Source organism: Aristolochia californica, unplaced genomic scaffold (assembly GCF_029961685.1).
Source record: "Aristolochia californica isolate CCGP_79_NKW_82.1479 unplaced genomic scaffold, dmAriCali1.0.hap1 SCAF_5, whole genome shotgun sequence".
Taxonomy (NCBI): domain Eukaryota; kingdom Viridiplantae; phylum Streptophyta; class Magnoliopsida; order Piperales; family Aristolochiaceae; genus Aristolochia; species Aristolochia californica.
Window position 1 is genome coordinate 44,611,771 of NW_027182214.1, and position 19,136 is coordinate 44,630,906.

Sequence of the window (19,136 nt, forward strand, 5' to 3'; positions counted from 1 at the left end):
AATAAATAAATATACTATTTTATTAATAACCTAAGATAGATTATTCAACAACGAGTTCATGCCTTTAATATTAAAATCATTAGGAAAGAATCATGTGTAACCATCACCGACAAAATTTGTTATCAGAAATGGGCCTAGTGCCAGTTTGTTCAAAACTTAGCCCAGCATTTAAAAGTTTTTTTCGAATGCACTTGAACTCTGTGTATACTTAACACCTAAATTGAAGTTGAAATTGAATTTAAATCATTAACTTGAATATAAAATTAAAAGTAAAAAAAGAAGATGGAGACAACCTTATTAAAGCCCAGATCTATTTCTCCTTGTAAAAAAACTCCTCATTGAAGACAGAGAAGATACGTACCATTTGTCGCCGGTCTTTGCAAAAACCGGGCCTAGCTTTGGTGACCTCACAGAGGGGACATAACCATTATTATAAGCCAACCACCAGCAACCGAGTGGTTTAAAAAAACAAAAACTTAAAAACGTACTTGTAATAGAAAGTGTTGAGCCGACAAAAGAAAAAGACATTCCTATCATTACCGGTAACATTGAATGATTAGCTCAAGAGTTGTGTCGTCAGCACTATGACCTCGAGTTCTTTTGTGAAAATTATTTACCCTAAACAATTATCTTAGTCCCAACATCACAAGTTCGGGAGCAGTCGTTTTCGCTGCCACAGATAGGAACTCGAGGTCATACGGCATTTATAGACGTAAGGAATCTGGTGTAGTAGGATTCCGATCAGCAAGAACCTACCTGCCCGTTACCAATAAGCAAGTAAAAAACAAATCCCGACCGTGGCTTCCTTGAACAATCCAAAAAAGTCCAGATAAGGTAACAAACGGAGAGAGAATCAGAATGTCCACCTTCCATTCAATTTCTTCTGCCTGAACCATCCCATCTTTCTGCTTATGAAAGGCGACGAGCCACTGCTTCATTTCAAATATCCAAGCTCTTTCTTGTCTTCTTTCTGAAAAGAATTTGCAATTTTCTTCCCAAACCTTGGTAGAAAATCCATTGGCCACTCTTTTTTTGTCCTTAGATATTGGTTACATTATTGAGTACCATTAAATAAGGAAAGAGACATGGCTAGTAGATACATTGCACAATGTTACTTGGGTCTATAAGATTTACCACCTTCATAATACATTTTTTATATTATATATTGGTAAAAAGATATTTGAGTCAATTTTCCAACACAAAAAGACTTTTGGCAATCTGAGTTTTCAATAAAGAAAACTCGATATCTGAACCAGCAAAGGTTGGCCATCAGGAAAAGGTATGAGCAACAACAGAAAGTTTCACTTTTTTTAGGCATTTTATATTATCAAGTAGAAAACTTTATATTGAAGAAATAACCTCAAACGAAAGCTATTTGAGGCTAATTTATGACCCAATGAACCGTTTCTTAATCTGATATTTCAAGAGAGGTATCAATATCGGAAGACTCAAAGGTCATGTTGGAAGTACAGAGCTTGTGGAAATCCTAAATTGAAGCTCTCTCAGCCGCAACTGATGATTCATCTCGATGATAATCCTAACAACGGCGCCCCAAAATATAAAGAGAAAACTAGGGTAACCGTAATACAAGTGTGAAATCCACATACCGACTCAGCGTAAAACGTTAATTACTCTCCACAACTTAACAACTTTCTCTCACAAAAAAGTCATTTACAAAGACAAATAGGAGAATAACTCCCTTATTAGTACTCTATTCATTTCATTCATCTAAATAGTAGCCAATGAGATCCTTTTCCGCAAAAGACTCTCAATGTTTCTACTACAACAATCTCAACCTCTTAAGTTGCAGACATTGAAATCGACAACAACTTTGTACTGTGAAGGAGCCATTTAAAGGCCTTTATGTGTAGAACAGGTTTTTACTTTTAAAAATGGTAGACAGGAAATGATCTCGTTTTTTATCTTTTTCTAGCTACAGAGGAACACTTTCCATGAGCAAGGACAGGCTGAGCTCCTTGAGAGCTACAGGGCGCTCATCATCATTGTAGCTATAGGCCATCTGAGCCATTCGGGGTATATTGAGCGAAGCTGTTGTGAAAGCTGCCGAGTATGGATTTGCCGAGAGGCATTCCGCGTTGAGTTTCTTCCATGCAACGTTGAGCCTCTGCTTCACATGTTCTTCAACACTTTCTATAGAAAGGAAGGTGCCACAGCGCTCTTTCATGTAGCAGTCAGCGTAGGACCCATCATGGCCGCGTCCCTTGTCTCCCTTCACGTCAGAAAGCCAACCGATCAGTTGTTATTATTATTTGAAGATAAGAAAAAGCTTCCCATGTCCTTCATGGAGTAAAAACTAAAAGGCGGGGCCAAATTAAGCCAAAGGTGATCAGGTTTCTTACATTGACGCTTTTCATGTCGTTCCATAGCCTAAATATCATGGCTGAATGTGAAATCAGGTCAGGAATGCTGCGCAGTAGGTTCGTCGTCTCCTTCTTCTTCCCCTCTCCCAGCAACACGAACATGTGAATCAGAGCCATCGGCACTCCAGAGCTGATCATTCCGTTTCTCAGGTATACCTCTGACTCCGGCAAATTCCCGGAGGAAAGCCATCTTTTCTCTGCTAGAAATGATCTACACATGGCTGCCCACTGCAATATATAGAAAACTCACAACTAACACATGGATTTCAGCTAGTTAATTTTCATGAGTTAATAACGTTTAGGGTGCAGATAAACACCGTTTTTCTTAATGTCTCTATCGGATTCCAGCCTTGTTGTTTATGGACCTTGCCAGCAATGTCGTTGGTTGTGTTATAAAGTGCCATAAAGCTCATCTTCATGAACCTTGGGAGCATTTTCGTTGATTCAACTTCCCATCTGCAATCAACACAGTGAATTTCTCGTCAATCAAGTAGTCCCCAGAGTGAGTTTCTCTCACTCCGTACCAGAATCGCCGAAGCAGCAAAAAGTCACCTTTCAACTGCTTCCGTGAAGATAATGAGTTCATCAAGTGTTCCATAAACGTCAAAGATGTCGTCGATCAGGAAGATGAAAGCAATGGGCTTAGCCATTTCTACGCGAGAAGTTGATAATTGAGGGTCAGAAGCGACAATCAAAGACCATATGAACCATTCGACGTAATTCTCTCTTGCAAGCTTCAGTTCCTTCTGCAAACCCAAGCCTCTCCACCACCTATAATGGCATAAAAAGTTTCAAGAAAGTGGTTCGTGCGAAGGTCAAATACGCTAAATACATCATTATTATCGACCTCATCAACCAGGGCATCTATTATAGAAATAAGAAGGATCTATACCTCGCAACCTCCTGCAATTCTCTCTGAAGCATCAATTGTACAATGTTGAAGTCCAATTTGGCAAGTTCATTGACGATCTCGTTCTTTCCTCCAGCTCCCGTCGACTTTTCTAGGTAGTGCTTAATGTTGAACCTCGGTATGCTCAAGTAAAAAGGATGATTCAAGATGTACTCTATCTGTCCACTTACGGAAGCCTCAACGTCGCCCACCAACTTCCGTAGGTAACTCGAAGAAAATTTTCTGGCTTCGTCGAGCATGTCTTCTCCTTCTAAACTGAGAAAGGAAGCTTCATACAGAGCCAACATCCCAGCAATGTCTTCGCTTAACTGTGTTTTGAATCGCCCATCTCTGTCCCTGAAACGATTGAACACACCTGCAGCATGGAAATTTGTTATTGGTATCTCACATTTATACGCATTTAACATTAAAATTTGCAGAGAGAAGCAAAATTTACCCACTTGTAGACACGTAGTAACCACATTGCCGCAACAAACGGAAGGAAAGCGCAGCAAAGAGCAGACCATGGTGAGCATCATCATCACCTACGTTGTCATGAATGAGAGGTAACAGTTGCTCGATCTCATCTCTGAAATGGTAATCAATGCCCAGACGTTGCAGTTTGTCAATCAGAACTGCGGATTCGACTGGTTCGTGCTGCGGTAGTAATAATCGTCTTACTTCCTCAACTGCCTTCAGTCGCTTCGTCTGTAAATCCTCCTGCATGGATACAACCCATTGACCAAATGAAAAATCAATAACGAGAAACAACAACTGGATGTGTGAAAGAGTTACGTGCCATGTTATTAGTGAAGGGCGTAGATGTGAATAAGTGAATGACTGAGTGCATCTCTTCTGCCGACACACTGCCTGCAGCCTCCGATGAGAGTGTTTCCATGGGCTGCAAGAAAACTGACGGCAACGGAAGTGATTCTTTTTTTTTATTCTGGCAAATTGAAACAGAAGCTATTGTGATGATTGAGGCTTCCACGGAAGCCTTTTTTATAGTGAGAGCTAGGGCTTACTGCTCCAGGTGTAGCTGCACATGTAATGGACAATATTATACGTAAAGAGCATATAAGTGGTGACGGGTCAAAAGTAATTGTTGCCGAAGGACAAGATGTCTCTTTCGCCATAAATCAATAGAGAGACATAGCACGAAAGATCGATAACGACGAGGAATGCAGTCAGTAATGAGGCTTCCTCCATCGTCAGCTTGCTGCAGTGTGTTCCACGAGGAAACGAACCGTGAAGACAGATGTTCCACGTTTTCCTCCCGTTATGCTTGAGGAACGATTGATTGCTGCCGACGGTTTCATTGAAGACGAGTCCTTGCACTTAACTAGCTCCACATATTTTACTGGTGGGGCACACAAAGGTCGTTCATCCACGACTAAAAGAGGTTTCTTGCTGGGGAATTAAAGTTGAAACCAAGGCTGCCATGACTCCACCTTTTCATTCAATTTCTTCTGCCTGAACCTGCTACACATGGTTCTCTGCAACTACAACTCGAGTGTCCACACATACCATCTTTCTGCTTAGCTTCATTTCAAATATCCATGCTCTTTCTTGTCTTCTTTCTGAAAAGAATTTGCAATTTTCTTCCCAAACCTTGGTAGAAAATCCATTGGCCACTCTTTTTTTGTCCTTAGATATTGGTTACATTATTGAGTACCATTAAATAATGAAAGAGACATGGCTAGTAGATACATTGCACAATGTTACTTGGGTCTATAAGATTTAGCATCTTCATAATACATTTTTTATATTATATATTGGTGAAAAGATATTTGAGTCAATTTTCCAATACAAAAAGACTTTTGGCAATCTGAGTTTTCAATAAAGAAAACTCGATATTTGAAGCAGCAAAGGTTGGCCATCAGGAAAAGGTATGAGCAACAACAGAAAGTTTCACTTTTTTTAGGCATTTTATGCTATCAAGTAGAAAACTTTATATTGAAGAAATAACCTCAAACGAAAGCTATTTGAGGCTAATTTATGACCCAATGATATTTCAAGAGAGGTATCGGTATCAGAAGACTCAAAGGTCATGTTGGAAATAAAGTGCCTATGGAAATCCTATATTTAAGCTCTCTTGGCCGCAACTGATGATTCTTCTCGATGATAACCCTAAAAACGACGGCCCCAAATATAAAGAAAAAACTAGGGTAACCATAATACAAGTGTGAAATTTGCTTACCGACTCAGCGTAAGGCATTAATTAGGCTCCACAACTTAACAACTTCCTCTCACAAAAAAATCGTTTACAAAGACAACTTGGAGAATAACTCCCTTATTAGTATGTCTTAAAAATACTGAGTGATCCATCATGCATCTTTTAAAACCAAACCATGCTCTCAATGACCGTTTTATAATTTGCACGCCAATTCCCCCTCAACCACAAACCCAAGTGGTTGATCTATATAAATTAATCTCCTCTTATACTTCTTCATTAAGAAATGCTTTTGTCACATCAATTTGGCGCCAAGACCAACTAAAATTTGCAACAAGAGAAAGAAGAATCTGAACCGAATTTAATTTGTAGCTCTCGAAGTTTATATAATTTCAAATATAGGAATTACATTTGGTTGTAATTAGATGGAACGTAAAAAGTGAGAAAGTGCTAGAGAGTAGAGAGAAAGAGAGAGAGAGGTGAACAGAAAAAAAGAAAAAAAAGAAAAAGGAATTGTTTTAATTTTTTATTTGTACAACTAATTTTCAAAAAATTAAGATATATCTAAAATGAGTAATAGGATCCATCAATTAAATTAAGCTCAATGCTTGGAGCACTTCTTCAAGTGCTATCAAGGTCGGCTCTTTGCGGCAGTTAGGAGTGGCTGATTCATTTGTACGACTTCCTCTAACAGCAGAATTTGTATTAATATTAGTTACTGCTTTTGCCATATTATCTCCCTTTTGGGAAACACTAGGAATGTCAGGTTCAGCCCTCGTGAGGTTTGCCGGTTCTTGCTAAAATTTGAGCTCTAACTGAATCAAAATGATGCCTTATTGCAGGCCGTGTTACACGAGGCAGATTCATCGTATCCTCGCGCTTCGCAGATTTGCACAGAAACGTGAAGACTAGGACCAGATGTTCCTCATTTTCCTCATTAACTGCTGCCGACTGTTTCATCGAACGGAAATTTCTGTGGTTTTGCTGATCCTGGAGTCACGTTTCTGAAAAGAAGTGAAGTAGAAGATGAGTCCTTGCACTTAACTAGCTCCACATGTTTTACTGGTGGGGCGTACGAAGGTCGTTCATCCACAACTACTTAAAAGATTCCTTGCTGGGGAATTAAACTTTCAAACCAAGGCTGCCATGGCCCCTCCTCATTCAAACCAAGGCTGCCATAGGTTTCGAGATGGGATGGGCAGATTTAAACTGCAAGTGAGTGATGATGCAATGCGACTGTTGGCGTTATACGAAGCTTCTTATCTTGCGATAGAAGAGGAAGATGCACTCGTGGAAGCTGCAGATTTCATGAGTAAACACATTGTGGCGACGTTGCCGACGATGGGGTCTAGTCTGGCAAAGAGAGCTCAGTATGGATATTGTTGCACACGACCAAGTGGGGTCCTCCCAATGCTATGAAGTGTGGTCCTCCCAATGCTATGACTACAAATAAGTACCCATTTCGCTGCATTTATTCATGTTATTTGTAATAGACACAGAACTACCTTTTAAGATTCGTCTTCGGAACTGATATTTTTTCTTCTGATATTGAGTTAGCTCGAAGGAGATGTCGACGAAGGAAACAATGGAGCGAGCATCTGGGATACATTCACGAGAAGACCAGGTTGGAATCCGAATTAAAGAACGCCATGATTGTAGTATAAAGGCATGCTCAGTATGTCGTGCCATCACTGTAACTTTTTTGCGTTTGTAACAGGGAGGATAATGGAGTTAGCAATACAGACACGGCCATAGACCAGTATGATTGTTTCAATGTACAATTTCGCTATAGTTTGATGAAGCCCATGATCAGTTACATTATCTTTGCTAGTATCAGTAGCGTGCAGGTCTGGTGTCCAGTGTCCAGTGTTCGCTTTTGAAAAGCAACCGTGTCTATTCGTCATGCTTGTAAATACAGAGACTTCGAAGAGCACCTCTTAAGATTTGATCCTCATCCAACAACGTTACAGAGTGTAGATAAGACTACTAATGTTCATGTCTTATTTCGTTAATCTCGAGCCTGCCCTGCACATTTGTTAGGCAACTCCATTAATCTATTATGCAAAAGGTCTGTAATCAGTTTTCAGTGACTGGTATCAGCCCACCTTCTTGATTAAGAGGTGCAGCCAACTCACGCTTCATGACAATCAAAGGAGCGCACCTCCTTGAATAAGCCTTAATCTTCATACAACAAGATTGGCAAGTTCACCGATGAATTAACATTAAGATTTAATTAAAATCTAATTAATCATCACGAATTGATGGTGAGAGTTTACATTGAATTTATAAAGAATAATTACAATGGTAATCAGGTTTTTCTACCACTCAGCTAACTGATCTTCTGCCTCTGATTCTGGTAATGGAAGCCTAGTCATCGAGTTTCTATTACGGCAGGATATCCGCACCCCCCCCCCCCCCCCCCCCACACACACACACACACAGAAGCGTCATATTGGAACAAACGTGAAGTTTGAAGCAAAAAAATTCAAAAAGAGTACGTGAAATACTTTTGGTGAATATTGTAGAGATGACACCGACGTAATTAGGTTAAGTTCCAAGGGCATTATTGTAAATTATAGTTTTATTAATCTATAAATTGAGTTTAGGGGGAGGGTTAGGACAACAAGTCCATAACCTCTTCTTGCTCCTGTTTTGTCCCAATGTGTCTTTTTTTTTTTAATCCATGAGCTAAATCCATGGAGTCTTGAAAATTAACATGGAATCAGAGCATTGGATTTTGGGACTCATATTATTTTTAGAATTCCACAGTTTTTTTCTTTATCTTTTTCCTCGTGCCTTGTTTTTTATTTTGGTGATCTTTCGTACTCAAGTTTGACCTATCTCAGGGTATAGCAACAGATTGACCAATCTCGAAGTATCAAGAAGCATTTCCACTGGTGACTCTTCAGATTCGTCATCTTCCTTCCTGTTTCTGTTTTTGCTTCTTGACTCTGCTCTCACAATAGTTTACCCCCACATGACCTTTACAAAAACAACCTCGCCGGTGTGCTCAAAATAGTCGTGATGAAATGCCGGTGTGCATTTTGGGTCGTTGTTGATCTCACTCGTTTGGCGAGCGAGAGTTTCTGGTTGCGGGGAGAACATCTGACTAGAACAACAGAAGATACACCATCTGCGTCGCTAGAGGTGGTGGCGTTAGGGTTCCATCCACATAGGTGACGAGATTCTAACTCTAAAGAAGGGGAAGAAGTTGGCATTTCAAGCAGAGATAGGTTGTGGAGGAGAGTTTAATGGTAATCATGTGGATTAGGGTATGAAAGGGGAGAAGATGAGGAAGGGATTCAACGGACATTGAGGTTTGACCCGAGAGACCGACTACTTCGTGTTTCTAACCTTTGAGATCAATGTCTTGGATAGAACGAAGAGACGAGGGAGTTGGACCAAAAACTTTTGAAGAGAAGTGACTTTTCTTCTTCTTTTTTACTGCCTTAACGGTGAAGGAGCCGTTCAAGTCAACACCATTTGACTGTAGCGGTTACATCACAGTCGAGTGAAAGAGATGAGATAGAGAGACGCCTCGGGTGGGAAAGATAGTATCATGACGACGATGATGATGAGTTAGAGACATTGTTTTCGTCTCGAAAACTGATTTGCCTTAGGATTACAACTAGGTGCTATTGCCAATCTACGAGGCTCAACTTACCCATCATGCTAGGGAAGAGGGGAAGGCGATGGAGCGACAGGAGAGTTTACATTGAATTTATACATAAAATTTACAACAGTAATCGGGTTTTTCTACTTCTCGGCTAACTAGTCTTCTACCTCTGATTCCGATAATGGAAGCATAGTCTTCGTGCTTCTGTTACGGCGGGATATCCTTCACCCAAGCTGACTCGGGCCTCCCTGAATTGAAACCGCGAGGGCAAAAGTTCTCCCCCATGTAGTGTAGGGTAGGGGTGGCTTCGAACCGAGCCGGCTCGCGATCGGCTCGTGTTTGGCTCGGTTCGACTCGTTATATATCGAGCTCGAGCCAAACTCGAACTCAAAAATGGGCTCATTTAGGTTAACGAGTCGAGCTCGAGCAGAGCCAAGTTCGGCTTGTCGGCTCGTGAGCCGACTCTTTAATTTAACGAGCGGCGGGATGGAGCAAATTTTTGGGAGTCTCGCACTCTCTCTCCCAAAAGAAAAAAATTGGTCTCTCTCCCGCCCTCGCTCTCTTCATCCCCTCCTTCCCTTCTCTCTTCTTCCTCCGAAATTCCCTCTCTCGGCCTCCATCTCCCTTCTCCCTCTCGCCGCCGACGCACCTAATCCTTCCCCCTGCTCATCGCCTTCTCTACCTCTCATCGTCGTCGTCGTCGACTCCCGTAGTGTCGCCCTCGCCTCGTCGTACCCCAACTAGAGCGGTTGCTCTAGACCCTCTCCTGTCGTCGTCACCTCCTTACCACCGCCTGCTACCACCGTCAAATCAGTCGGCCACCGCTCTCGCCGGAATGGCAAAGAACCCCCAGGTACCTAAAGTTCGGATACCTAAGTTGAGGGGGGGGGGGGGGGGAGAGAGAGGGGAGGGGGGGAGATTATTTTCCCCCCTCGACGCCCCGTCCCGCACGAACTTGCACGTGCAGTTCACACATGCGAGTTTCGCACATGTGATTTTTATAAAAAAAAAAAAAAAAAAAAAAAAAAAAAGCTTGCAAATCCTATTCTCACCTTGTTTTTCCTCTGGACAATGCAATAATACTTAAAAATATAGTGTTAAAGTTAGTATTTTGATCAATTTTTCCTTTTTATTTTTTTATTTTTTTATAATTAATCATGTACACAGTTAATTGGCTCACGTAATTATTGTATTAATGTATACTAAACTGTAATCATTAAATAATATAATATCTAATTTAATTAATTAAGATATTAATTTATTTTGATTATACATTAAATTACTTATTTATGTTGTTATCATGTTTGTTTTACCTAATTTGGGGTTTAAATATTATGTTTTAATTAAGTATACTATTATAAGTTACTCATTTTCTTGTTTTTCATATTTTTCTTATTTTGGGGCACTAACACTTGAAACTGTTTTCCAATGTATATGAACTCGTCCACACTAACACCAAGTTTGAAATTGAATTTCATGTAAAGGAATTAAATGAATTTGAAGCAGGAGATGAAGATGAACTTCAAATTTTAAGTTTGTTGACTAACCCCCCTTATAATTTTCATATCCACAATAGCTTCAGAGTCATTATTTAGTGCTGGTGGTAGAGTAATAGACTCGTATCATTCTTCCTTGGTACCAAATACATTTCAAACTTTGATTTGTGGCAGTGATTGGGTTCGGACTCTTCACGGTATAAAGAGAAATCAAAAGGTGAATTTCTTTGATTAATTATTTATTACGATATTTTTTAGTATATTTTTAGTTTTATTTATTAAAATTTTGTTTTATGATTACAGCCTGAGAAGAAGAGTGCAGAGATAATGCTACCAGTTACATGATTTTTCATGTTTTTCTCATCATGGTAATTTAAATATTTAACGATATTAAGTAACTAGTAGTGGAAGAGTATTTTTTTATCTGACAATAACTAATTTTATTTTTTTTGTTTTTGTCATAGGTGGAGATTTTACTCAAGCAAATACGTATATTATTTTCTAGCATGAAGAGAAATAACTATAGTTTGTAAATTTATAATGGATTTATAGTTTTTATTTGGGTGATTATAAATTGATAGTGATATTTCATTTAATTTTGTTGTGTTTGATTATTGTATGGAATTTATTTATAATATTATGCAGTGTATGGAGTGTTTAGACTATTTTATGGAGTGTATAAACAATTTCTTAGAGTGTTTATGGAATGTATAAATAATTTTATGGAGTATTTATGCAGGTATTATGTATATTGATTATGCCCAATTTTAAATAGAGGTTATGTCGAATTTTATATAGGTATTATATATATAGATTATGCTTAATTGTAGTAGAGGTTATGCCCAATCTTATACATGTATTATATATATAGGTTATGTCCAATTTTATGTAAAATGTATGCATAATTTTATATATATTTTATTTGATATATATTTTTTGAAAAGTTTTAAATGTATGTTGAGGCTCGAACTCGGTGGGCTTGAGGCCACCCCTAAATCAAACTCGGGTAGGCAGGTTCAGGCTCGGCTAGGCTCGATGCCACCCCTAGTGTAGGGAAGGGCTGTCCTTTTCCCAAAGTCCGGTATATCACTGAGTTAGTGATCTTATAATATTGGTTGAGATGTTCGAAATTGATCCTATCCATTTCTTAAAGGGGGAGGGACCGGCCAAGTTGGCGGCGTCAAGGAGGCTACTGTAATTCACACTGGACGTTTGGTGTTCAGATCTACGCACGTCGACTACTCTTTCTTAACAATAAAAACATCTAAAAGTAGTGGTTGCAGTTAGTCCGACGGAAAGCTGCTCCTGTTCTATTGCCGACAGCTGCTGCTCATTCATGATCTTCTCTCACCATATCCTCCCCGGTATTTATCGAACCGCTACAACAAGGCTTCGATCTTCATCCTCTGATTCTATCGTCGCTATGCAGTTGTTACCTAAACATCAGCTACGTTTATTGCTTAACATCTGGAGGAGGACTCTTTAACGTATAATCATCGTCTACAACATGATTCCTAATGCAGTGAACTAGATTTATGGAATCATTATCTTTGAGGGCCACCAGGAATTACATACTTTTGACATGAAAGCTCACCGGACAGAAGGTTGCATTATTCATGTGAAGATGAATGTTGTGGACAGAGAGCAGTGCCTGTCGTTAGTGTTCCTCCCCAAAAATTGAATATAACGTACAATATTTATCATGAAAGGGTGGGGATATGTTAATCTGTTCATGGATGATTAAACGACTTCCAAGAGAGGTGTCGTGTTCCATGAAATCCCGTGGATCGTCAAAATCCAAAGTGGGAATTTCGTTCTGGCAAGATAGTCTAATATTGGAATCAAGACTGATCGGCCAGTAGGTTAGCCGTGAAAGCAATATATCATCATGAATTTCAATAAATCTGAAAACGGAATCCCGAGAACACATACATCTAGCCATGCAATTAGATTCCAGTTGTGACATGAAAGCTCAAGGTTGCATTATTCAAAAGTAGGTGAAGATGACTGTTGTCGGACTGAGAGCAGTCCCCCATGGATGATTAAACGATTTTAAAGAGAGATCTCGTGTTCCATGAAATCCCGTGGATCGTCAAAATTCAAAGTGGAAATTTTCATTCTTGCGTGGTAGTCAAATATTGGAATCAAGACTGATCGTCATCCTGGAATTCGGTTCACCATGCAAAATAAGGTGAGCATCTCTGAGGGGAGGACATCGATGCGGCTATAAAAAGGCAACGAATCATCTCCAAATGGCATGAGCCCTCGACAGATCTCGAGCCATAATCCAGTACTCTTGTTCCCATGGCAGTCCTGTTCCTCGCCTGCATGATGTTCCCTCCAAAATCTGTATCCTTGCATGTCTCCTTCCCTAAAATGTCTAATGCCCTGCAACGAAGCATCTCCAACCTGAAACACAAGCATTCTTCGGCTTATATCATCAAGGCAAGCTTCCTAACCTACTCCTTTTTTAATTTTTCGTACGTGTTGTTTGGCTGGAATAGACATCTTATCTATCAATGCCGAGCTGATGATGGTCCCATATTTTATGCAGGACGGCATCAAGACTAAACAAGCAGAGAAATTGGAGGAAGTTAGGCGAATAATCATGGAAGAAACTGAACCAGTGCAGTCTCTCCTTATGATTGATGCTCTTCAACGTCTCGATATTGACTACCACTTCTCTGAAGAGATTAATTCGCTACTAAGAGAGCACAACAATAACTTCAATGGCAGCCGAGGTGGGAGAATTATGGAGAGCTTGCATGATGTTGCTCTCAGCTTTCGGTTATTAAGGCAACACGGCTACTACGTGTCTGCAGGTGCTTGCTGATCATAACACTTGAATAGATATGGATTTAAGATGAAGCCATTGATTAATAATTGATGTGATGGGTCATCAGATGTGTTCAACAAGTATAAAGACGGTAAGGGGAGGTTTCGAGCAGAAGTCGCTGAAGATATAAGAGGAATGTTAGCTCTGTACGAGGCTTCCCACCTGGGTATAGAAGGAGAAGATGAACTCGATAAAGCAAGAGTATTTGCAAGTAAACATCTCGAATCTTCGGCGATGAGGATGAACGCGGGTCTGTCAAGGCAGGTGCAGCACATTTTGAAGCATCCTTTTCATTTGAACTTGCCAAAGTTCAACGCCAAGTTCTATCTGAACAATTCCAGCGGATCTGTACAAGGCAAGATGAGAATCTTCCATGAACTAGCCCAACTGAGCTTCAATGTCGGTCAGGCCTTGCATCAGAGAGAGCTCGAGCATTTTTCGACGTACGTAACGTTAATTCAATTGTGACAACTTTTTTCTGAAAAAATATAGTAGCAGCAGATTGTAGTTAATCTATTCGTTTTGCCAAGAACAGCTGGTGGAGGGACATGGGATTAGCACAGCAGCTCAGGTTTGCTCGGGACCAGCCAGTGAAATGGTCCATGTGGTCCATAGCATGCCTCCCTCACCCTGAATTCTCCAATTACAGGGTCCAGATCACAAAACCAGTTGCATTTGTTTACTTAATCGATGACATTTTTGACACCCACGGGACACTAGATGAGCTAGTTCTCTTCACTGAAGCAGTTAACAGGTAATTCTGACCCAAACCAGTCTTTTCTGAAGTCTTAAACCAGAAAGATAAGCATCAAGATCAGTACTGATGAGCAATGAACCAGTTGGGACGACGATGCAATAAACAAGCTGCCAGGCTACATGAAGACGTGCTTCATGGCTCTGAATAAAACCACGAACGAGATCGCTGATATGGTACTCAGACACCACGGGTGGGATCCCTTAGTAATCTTAAGAAAATCGGTAAGCACTGCTGACTTTACTACTCGAGCTGTCCCTGGCTGTGCGCGGTGCTTCAATTTTGTCGCTTTTCTGCTCTGCAGTGGGCGATGCTCTGCGACGCATTTTTGGTGGAAGCAAAATGGTTTGCCTGTGGACACTCCCCAAAGGCAGATGAATACTTGAAAAACGGAGTGATCAGCAGCGGAGTACCCACAGTACTGATACACCTTCTTTCGCTATTGGGAGAGAGAGTAACCGAGGAAGCTGATCATGATCTTGTCGACAACATTCCTGGTCTTATCTCATACCCAGCAAGCATTCTTCGACTCTGGGATGATCTTGGAAGTGCAAAGGTACGGAATTCAACATTTTCTTTTCCTTTTTTATTGTTAAACTCCATTAATACAACCTGACTATCTCGTTTTTTATTCCATTTTCGTGCGAACCTGAAAGGATGAGAAGCAACAAGGGCATGATGGCTCGTACCTGGACTATCACATGCAAGAAAGAGGGAAATCCTTGTCTCTCCAAGATGCCAGAGAACATGTGATGCATTTGATAGACGAAGAATGGAAGAAGCTCAACAAGGCGTGTCTCTCCCCTAATCGTTTCTCTTCCACTTTCACTGTCGCGTCTCTCAACAGCGCTCGGATGGTTCAAGTTATGTACAGTTACGACGATCATCAACGGCTTGAGGCACTTGAACAACACATCAATACCTTGATAGGAGAAAACGATGGGTCTGAGATCAAGCCAGGTGTCGCACTTGAAAATAGTTAAAGCAAATCATTCTTAATAAAGTTATTAGTTTAAAGAGATATCGTCATGTTTGTTGTTAAATTGGGTCGAAGACCCTATCCCAAAATGATTAGCCACTTAAGAAACTTTTTTCCCAGCTAATAAACTCAAGATCTTTATATCCGCTAATCCATGTGAATCTATTTCTTAACACTCTCCCTCACATGTAGGCTCGCTCTCTTTTGTAGCTCTGCCCACATACTAAGTGACTTGCTCTGATACCATGTTAAATTGGATCAAAGGCCCTATCCCAAACTAACTAGCCACTTAGGAAACCTTTTTCCCAGCTAATGAACTCAAGATTTTTATATCCACTAATCCATGTGGGTCTATTTCTTAACATTTGTTTTTTCAAATTTCATCAGATCTTGAAGTGGGTTGATTCTAACATGACCTGAATCTGTGTGATATTCGAGTTCAAGTTAAAATGAACCATTGCACCCCTTAATCGATAATTCAAGAGGTTATTGACGACGCTTTATGTGCCCATGGATCAATAAGGCATTTCTGTATCAGTTCATATATTTATCAAGACACTTTTTTATATTTCACTATTTGAATTACCATAAGTTCAAATTATAATCTCTATGTAAATAGGTTCTATTTATTCGTTTCATATGATCACAGAGCTTATGGAGACACTATCCTCTAAGATAAAGTGGAAACCAATGTTGGTCATTAAGTGTCAAATATCAGTTAAGTGTGTATGATATCTACTTCAAAATATAAAGATTCAGTGAGGCTACCTTCTTTGTAAAACTTAAAAAATTTCAAATTCATGAACAATATTGTATCTATAGAGTATATAAGTGGTGACGGGTCAAAATAATAGTTGCCAAAGGACAAGCCTTAAATTTCAAATTTGTAAGGATGTTGTCTCTTTCTTCATAAATCACAATAAAGAGAAATCGAATGAAAAATCCATGACGAAGAGGAAAGCAGTCAGCATTGAGCTTCCTACAGTGTCAGCTTGCTGCAGTGTCTTTAGGCAGGCCGTGTTACACGAGGCAGATTCATCGTAACCTCGCGCTTCACGGATTTGCACAGAAACAAGAAGACTAGGACCAGATGTTCCTTTTTTTTCTCCAATGGCTGCTGCCGACCGGGACCACTACCTTCTTCATCGAACGGAACTTTCCGTCAAAACCTTCTATTTTCCTATACTTGACACGCTTTCTCTCCTTCATCTTGACATAGGTCTCAACTCCTATACTAAGGATGTCGTCTTTCTCCATAAATCACAATAAAGAGACATCGAACGAAAGAATGCAGTCAGCATTGAGGCTTCCTCCATCGTCAGCTTGCTGCAGTGTCTTAAGGCAGGCCGTGTTACACGAGGAAGATTCATCTTACCCTTGCGATTCACAGTTTTGCACGGAAACGTGAAGAGTAAAACCAGATGTTGCTCATTTTCCTGGTGTTTTGCTTGAGAAATGATTCACAGGCCTTTGCTGTATATAAAACATCCAACTCCACCTCTGATCTCAATATCATCAAACACTTTTATCTATCCACGGTTTACCCAAGCTACTCGGTGCCAAATAAGTCGTGAGAGGTCCATCCCCACCATCCCCAATGGTGTTGGTGTTTTCGGCTTATAGACCAACCTTTCCTGGCCGCGCGGCTGCCTTGCACATCGCCCAAAATACGAGCAGGCTTGTACAAGTCTCACTTCCTACCAAAACGTGTGTCCCTTACGAGCAGGTGATATTGATCTCTTATTTCTCATTATGCCTGTTTAATTTACTCTGGCTTCATTATCTTCCTCTGGCTAATTTAATCTGGACAATGCTTATAGGACGACCTACGCGTCAAGCAGGCGGAGAAAGTGAAGCAAGTCAGGGACATGATCCTGGAATCAGCTGATCATTATTCATTGGAGCATGCGAAATTAATCGACACCCTTCAACGATTGGGCATAGATCATCACTTCCGCGAAGAGATTGCACTGCATCTGGGTCTCTGCTATGAACATATCATGAGTGGTGACAGTGCCAGAGACAGCTTGTACGATGTTGCAATTGCTTTCCGCTTGCTGCGGCAACATGGTTACTATGTATCTCCAAGTAATTAAGTCCTTTTCAATTCAGTTTTTGTTGGGCACATTATTCAGCTCTGAAAATTAACAGGAAGCTGCCAAACAGATGTGTTTGATAGGTTTCGAGATGGGATGGGCAGATTTAAACTGCAGCTGAGTGACGATGTAATGGGACCGTTGGCGTTATACGAAGCTTCTTATCTTGCGATAGAAGAGGAAGATGCACTCGTGGAAGCTGCAGATTTCGCTAGTAAACAAATTGTGGCGAGGTTGCCGACGATGGGATCTGGTCTGGCAAAGAGAGCTAAGTATGCTTTGAACAATCCCATTCACATGACCTTACCCAGCTTTGGCACCAAGTTCTATCTGGAAAACTCCAAATTAGGAGCCACGGGAAAGACCGGAGCCCTCCACGAACTAGCCAAACTCAGTTTCAACTCTGCACAGTTCATGCACCTGGAAGAACTGAGGAGCGTTCGGCAGTAAGCAGCATTAACTTCATTAATGGTCTGTCACTTTAGCTGTAGATTGGTCTAATTTGTTCCATTAATTTGGACTAATAGGTGGTGGAGTGACCTCGGAGTGGCCAAGGAACTCAAGTTTGCAAGGAACCAGCCCCTGAAATGGTTTATGTGGTCGATGGCCCTCGTTCCCGACGCAAGATTTTCAGAATATAGAATTGAGCTCACTAAACCTATTTCATTTCTCTACGTAATCGACGACATCTTTGACACTTACGGGTCACTCGACGAACTCATTCTCTTCGCTGAAGCAGTAAACAGGTAACTATTTTTACGCAACAACCCACTGCAATTACAACAAATAATCCTGAAATTATGGCTAACTTACTGGCAAATTATAGATGGAGCATCGACGGAATCGACAGTTTGCCGGGATACATGAAGATAGGCTTCTCGGCTCTCTACAACACCACAAATGAGATCGCTGATAAGATCCTCAAAGAGCATGGATGGAATCCCATAGACACACTAAGGAAATCGGTACGTAAGAGCTCAAAGACGACGTTCGTGGTAGAGTATAAGTACTTTCCGACTGAAATTCTTTACGGTTTTAATTGATATGTGCTAGTGTAAATATTCCAGTGGGCCGCACTGTGCGATGCATTTCTAGTAGAAGCAAAGTGGTTCAGCATGGGACATTTGCCAACGACAGACGAGTACCTGAGAAACGGATTTATCAGCACGGGGTTGCCCATGGTGCTTCTTCATCTGCTTTCATTGCTGGGTGAAGGAGCATCTTTTGACAGCAGCAACCTCCATTGCGGAATGCCCGTCCTTATCTCATCTCCTGCAACTATTCTTCGCCTCTGGGATGATCTGGGAAGTGCCAAGGTAAGAAGAGAGAAGCAAGTGCTCAAAACTGTCGACTCCTCTGCCTGATTAGATTAGATTATTTCTTGGTAGCTAGTTTCACCGTCTTCTCTAACAAACAATTTGGTACTCTTTTATTTGTCTAACAAATATTCATGGACGGCCTTTGAAGGATGAGGAACAACAAGGGTATGACGGCTCCTATTTGAACTGCTACCTAAATGAAAACGGGAATTCTTTACAAGTTGAAATGGCACGAGAACATGTGGTGCATCTGATCTGGGGAGAGTGGAAGAAACTCAACAAGGCGTGCCTCTCTCCCAATTCCTTTTCTCCAGCTTTCACATCTGGCTCACTCAACGCCGCTCGAATGGTTCAAGTTATGTACAGTTATAACGATGATCATCGCCTTGAGTCACTCGAACAACACACCGACTACTTACTAGGAGAACGAACCCTCGGGATCAATAGATTTTACCCATAGATCATATACACGCGAACTGGTGTATAATCAGATGATGAAATAAAGAATACACGGCTCTCTCACGGAGTTCAATTCACTTTGTAGAAATGTCAAATTAGAAGAGATTCCACTCATGGGATAAATACACCCTGCAGTCC

The 19,136-nt window shown here is 40.7% G+C and overlaps 3 protein-coding genes across 3 annotated transcripts; 2 read left to right on the forward strand and 1 right to left on the reverse strand.

Annotated features, from left to right (window-relative positions):
• Positions 1–1,406: 1,406 nt before the first annotated feature.
• Positions 1,407–4,228, reverse strand: LOC137966104 ((3S,6E)-nerolidol synthase 1-like). Its single transcript, XM_068812591.1, has 7 exons — positions 4,070–4,228; positions 3,732–3,990; positions 3,274–3,646; positions 2,934–3,152; positions 2,699–2,837; positions 2,361–2,609; positions 1,407–2,230 (listed from the first exon to the last, which is right to left on the reverse strand). The coding sequence occupies exons 1-7, from the start codon at positions 4,166–4,168 to the stop codon at positions 1,934–1,936; spliced, it is 1,635 nt and encodes a 544-aa protein (XP_068668692.1). The 5' UTR covers positions 4,169–4,228; the 3' UTR covers positions 1,407–1,933.
• An 8,860-nt stretch (positions 4,229–13,088) lies between these two features.
• Positions 13,089–15,128, forward strand: LOC137965448 ((3S,6E)-nerolidol synthase 1-like). The gene is made up of 6 exons (XM_068811725.1): positions 13,089–13,377; positions 13,459–13,834; positions 13,927–14,145; positions 14,231–14,369; positions 14,450–14,701; positions 14,802–15,128. Exons 1-6 carry the CDS (start codon positions 13,089–13,091, stop codon positions 15,126–15,128), a joined length of 1,602 nt encoding a protein of 533 aa, XP_068667826.1.
• A 1,593-nt stretch (positions 15,129–16,721) lies between these two features.
• On the forward strand, positions 16,722–19,103 carry LOC137965449 ((3S,6E)-nerolidol synthase 1-like). Its single transcript, XM_068811726.1, has 7 exons — positions 16,722–16,850; positions 16,945–17,212; positions 17,291–17,666; positions 17,748–17,966; positions 18,047–18,185; positions 18,288–18,536; positions 18,688–19,103. Exons 1-7 carry the CDS (start codon positions 16,722–16,724, stop codon positions 18,997–18,999), a joined length of 1,692 nt encoding a protein of 563 aa, XP_068667827.1. The 3' UTR covers positions 19,000–19,103.
• The last annotated feature ends 33 nt before the right edge of the window (positions 19,104–19,136 follow it).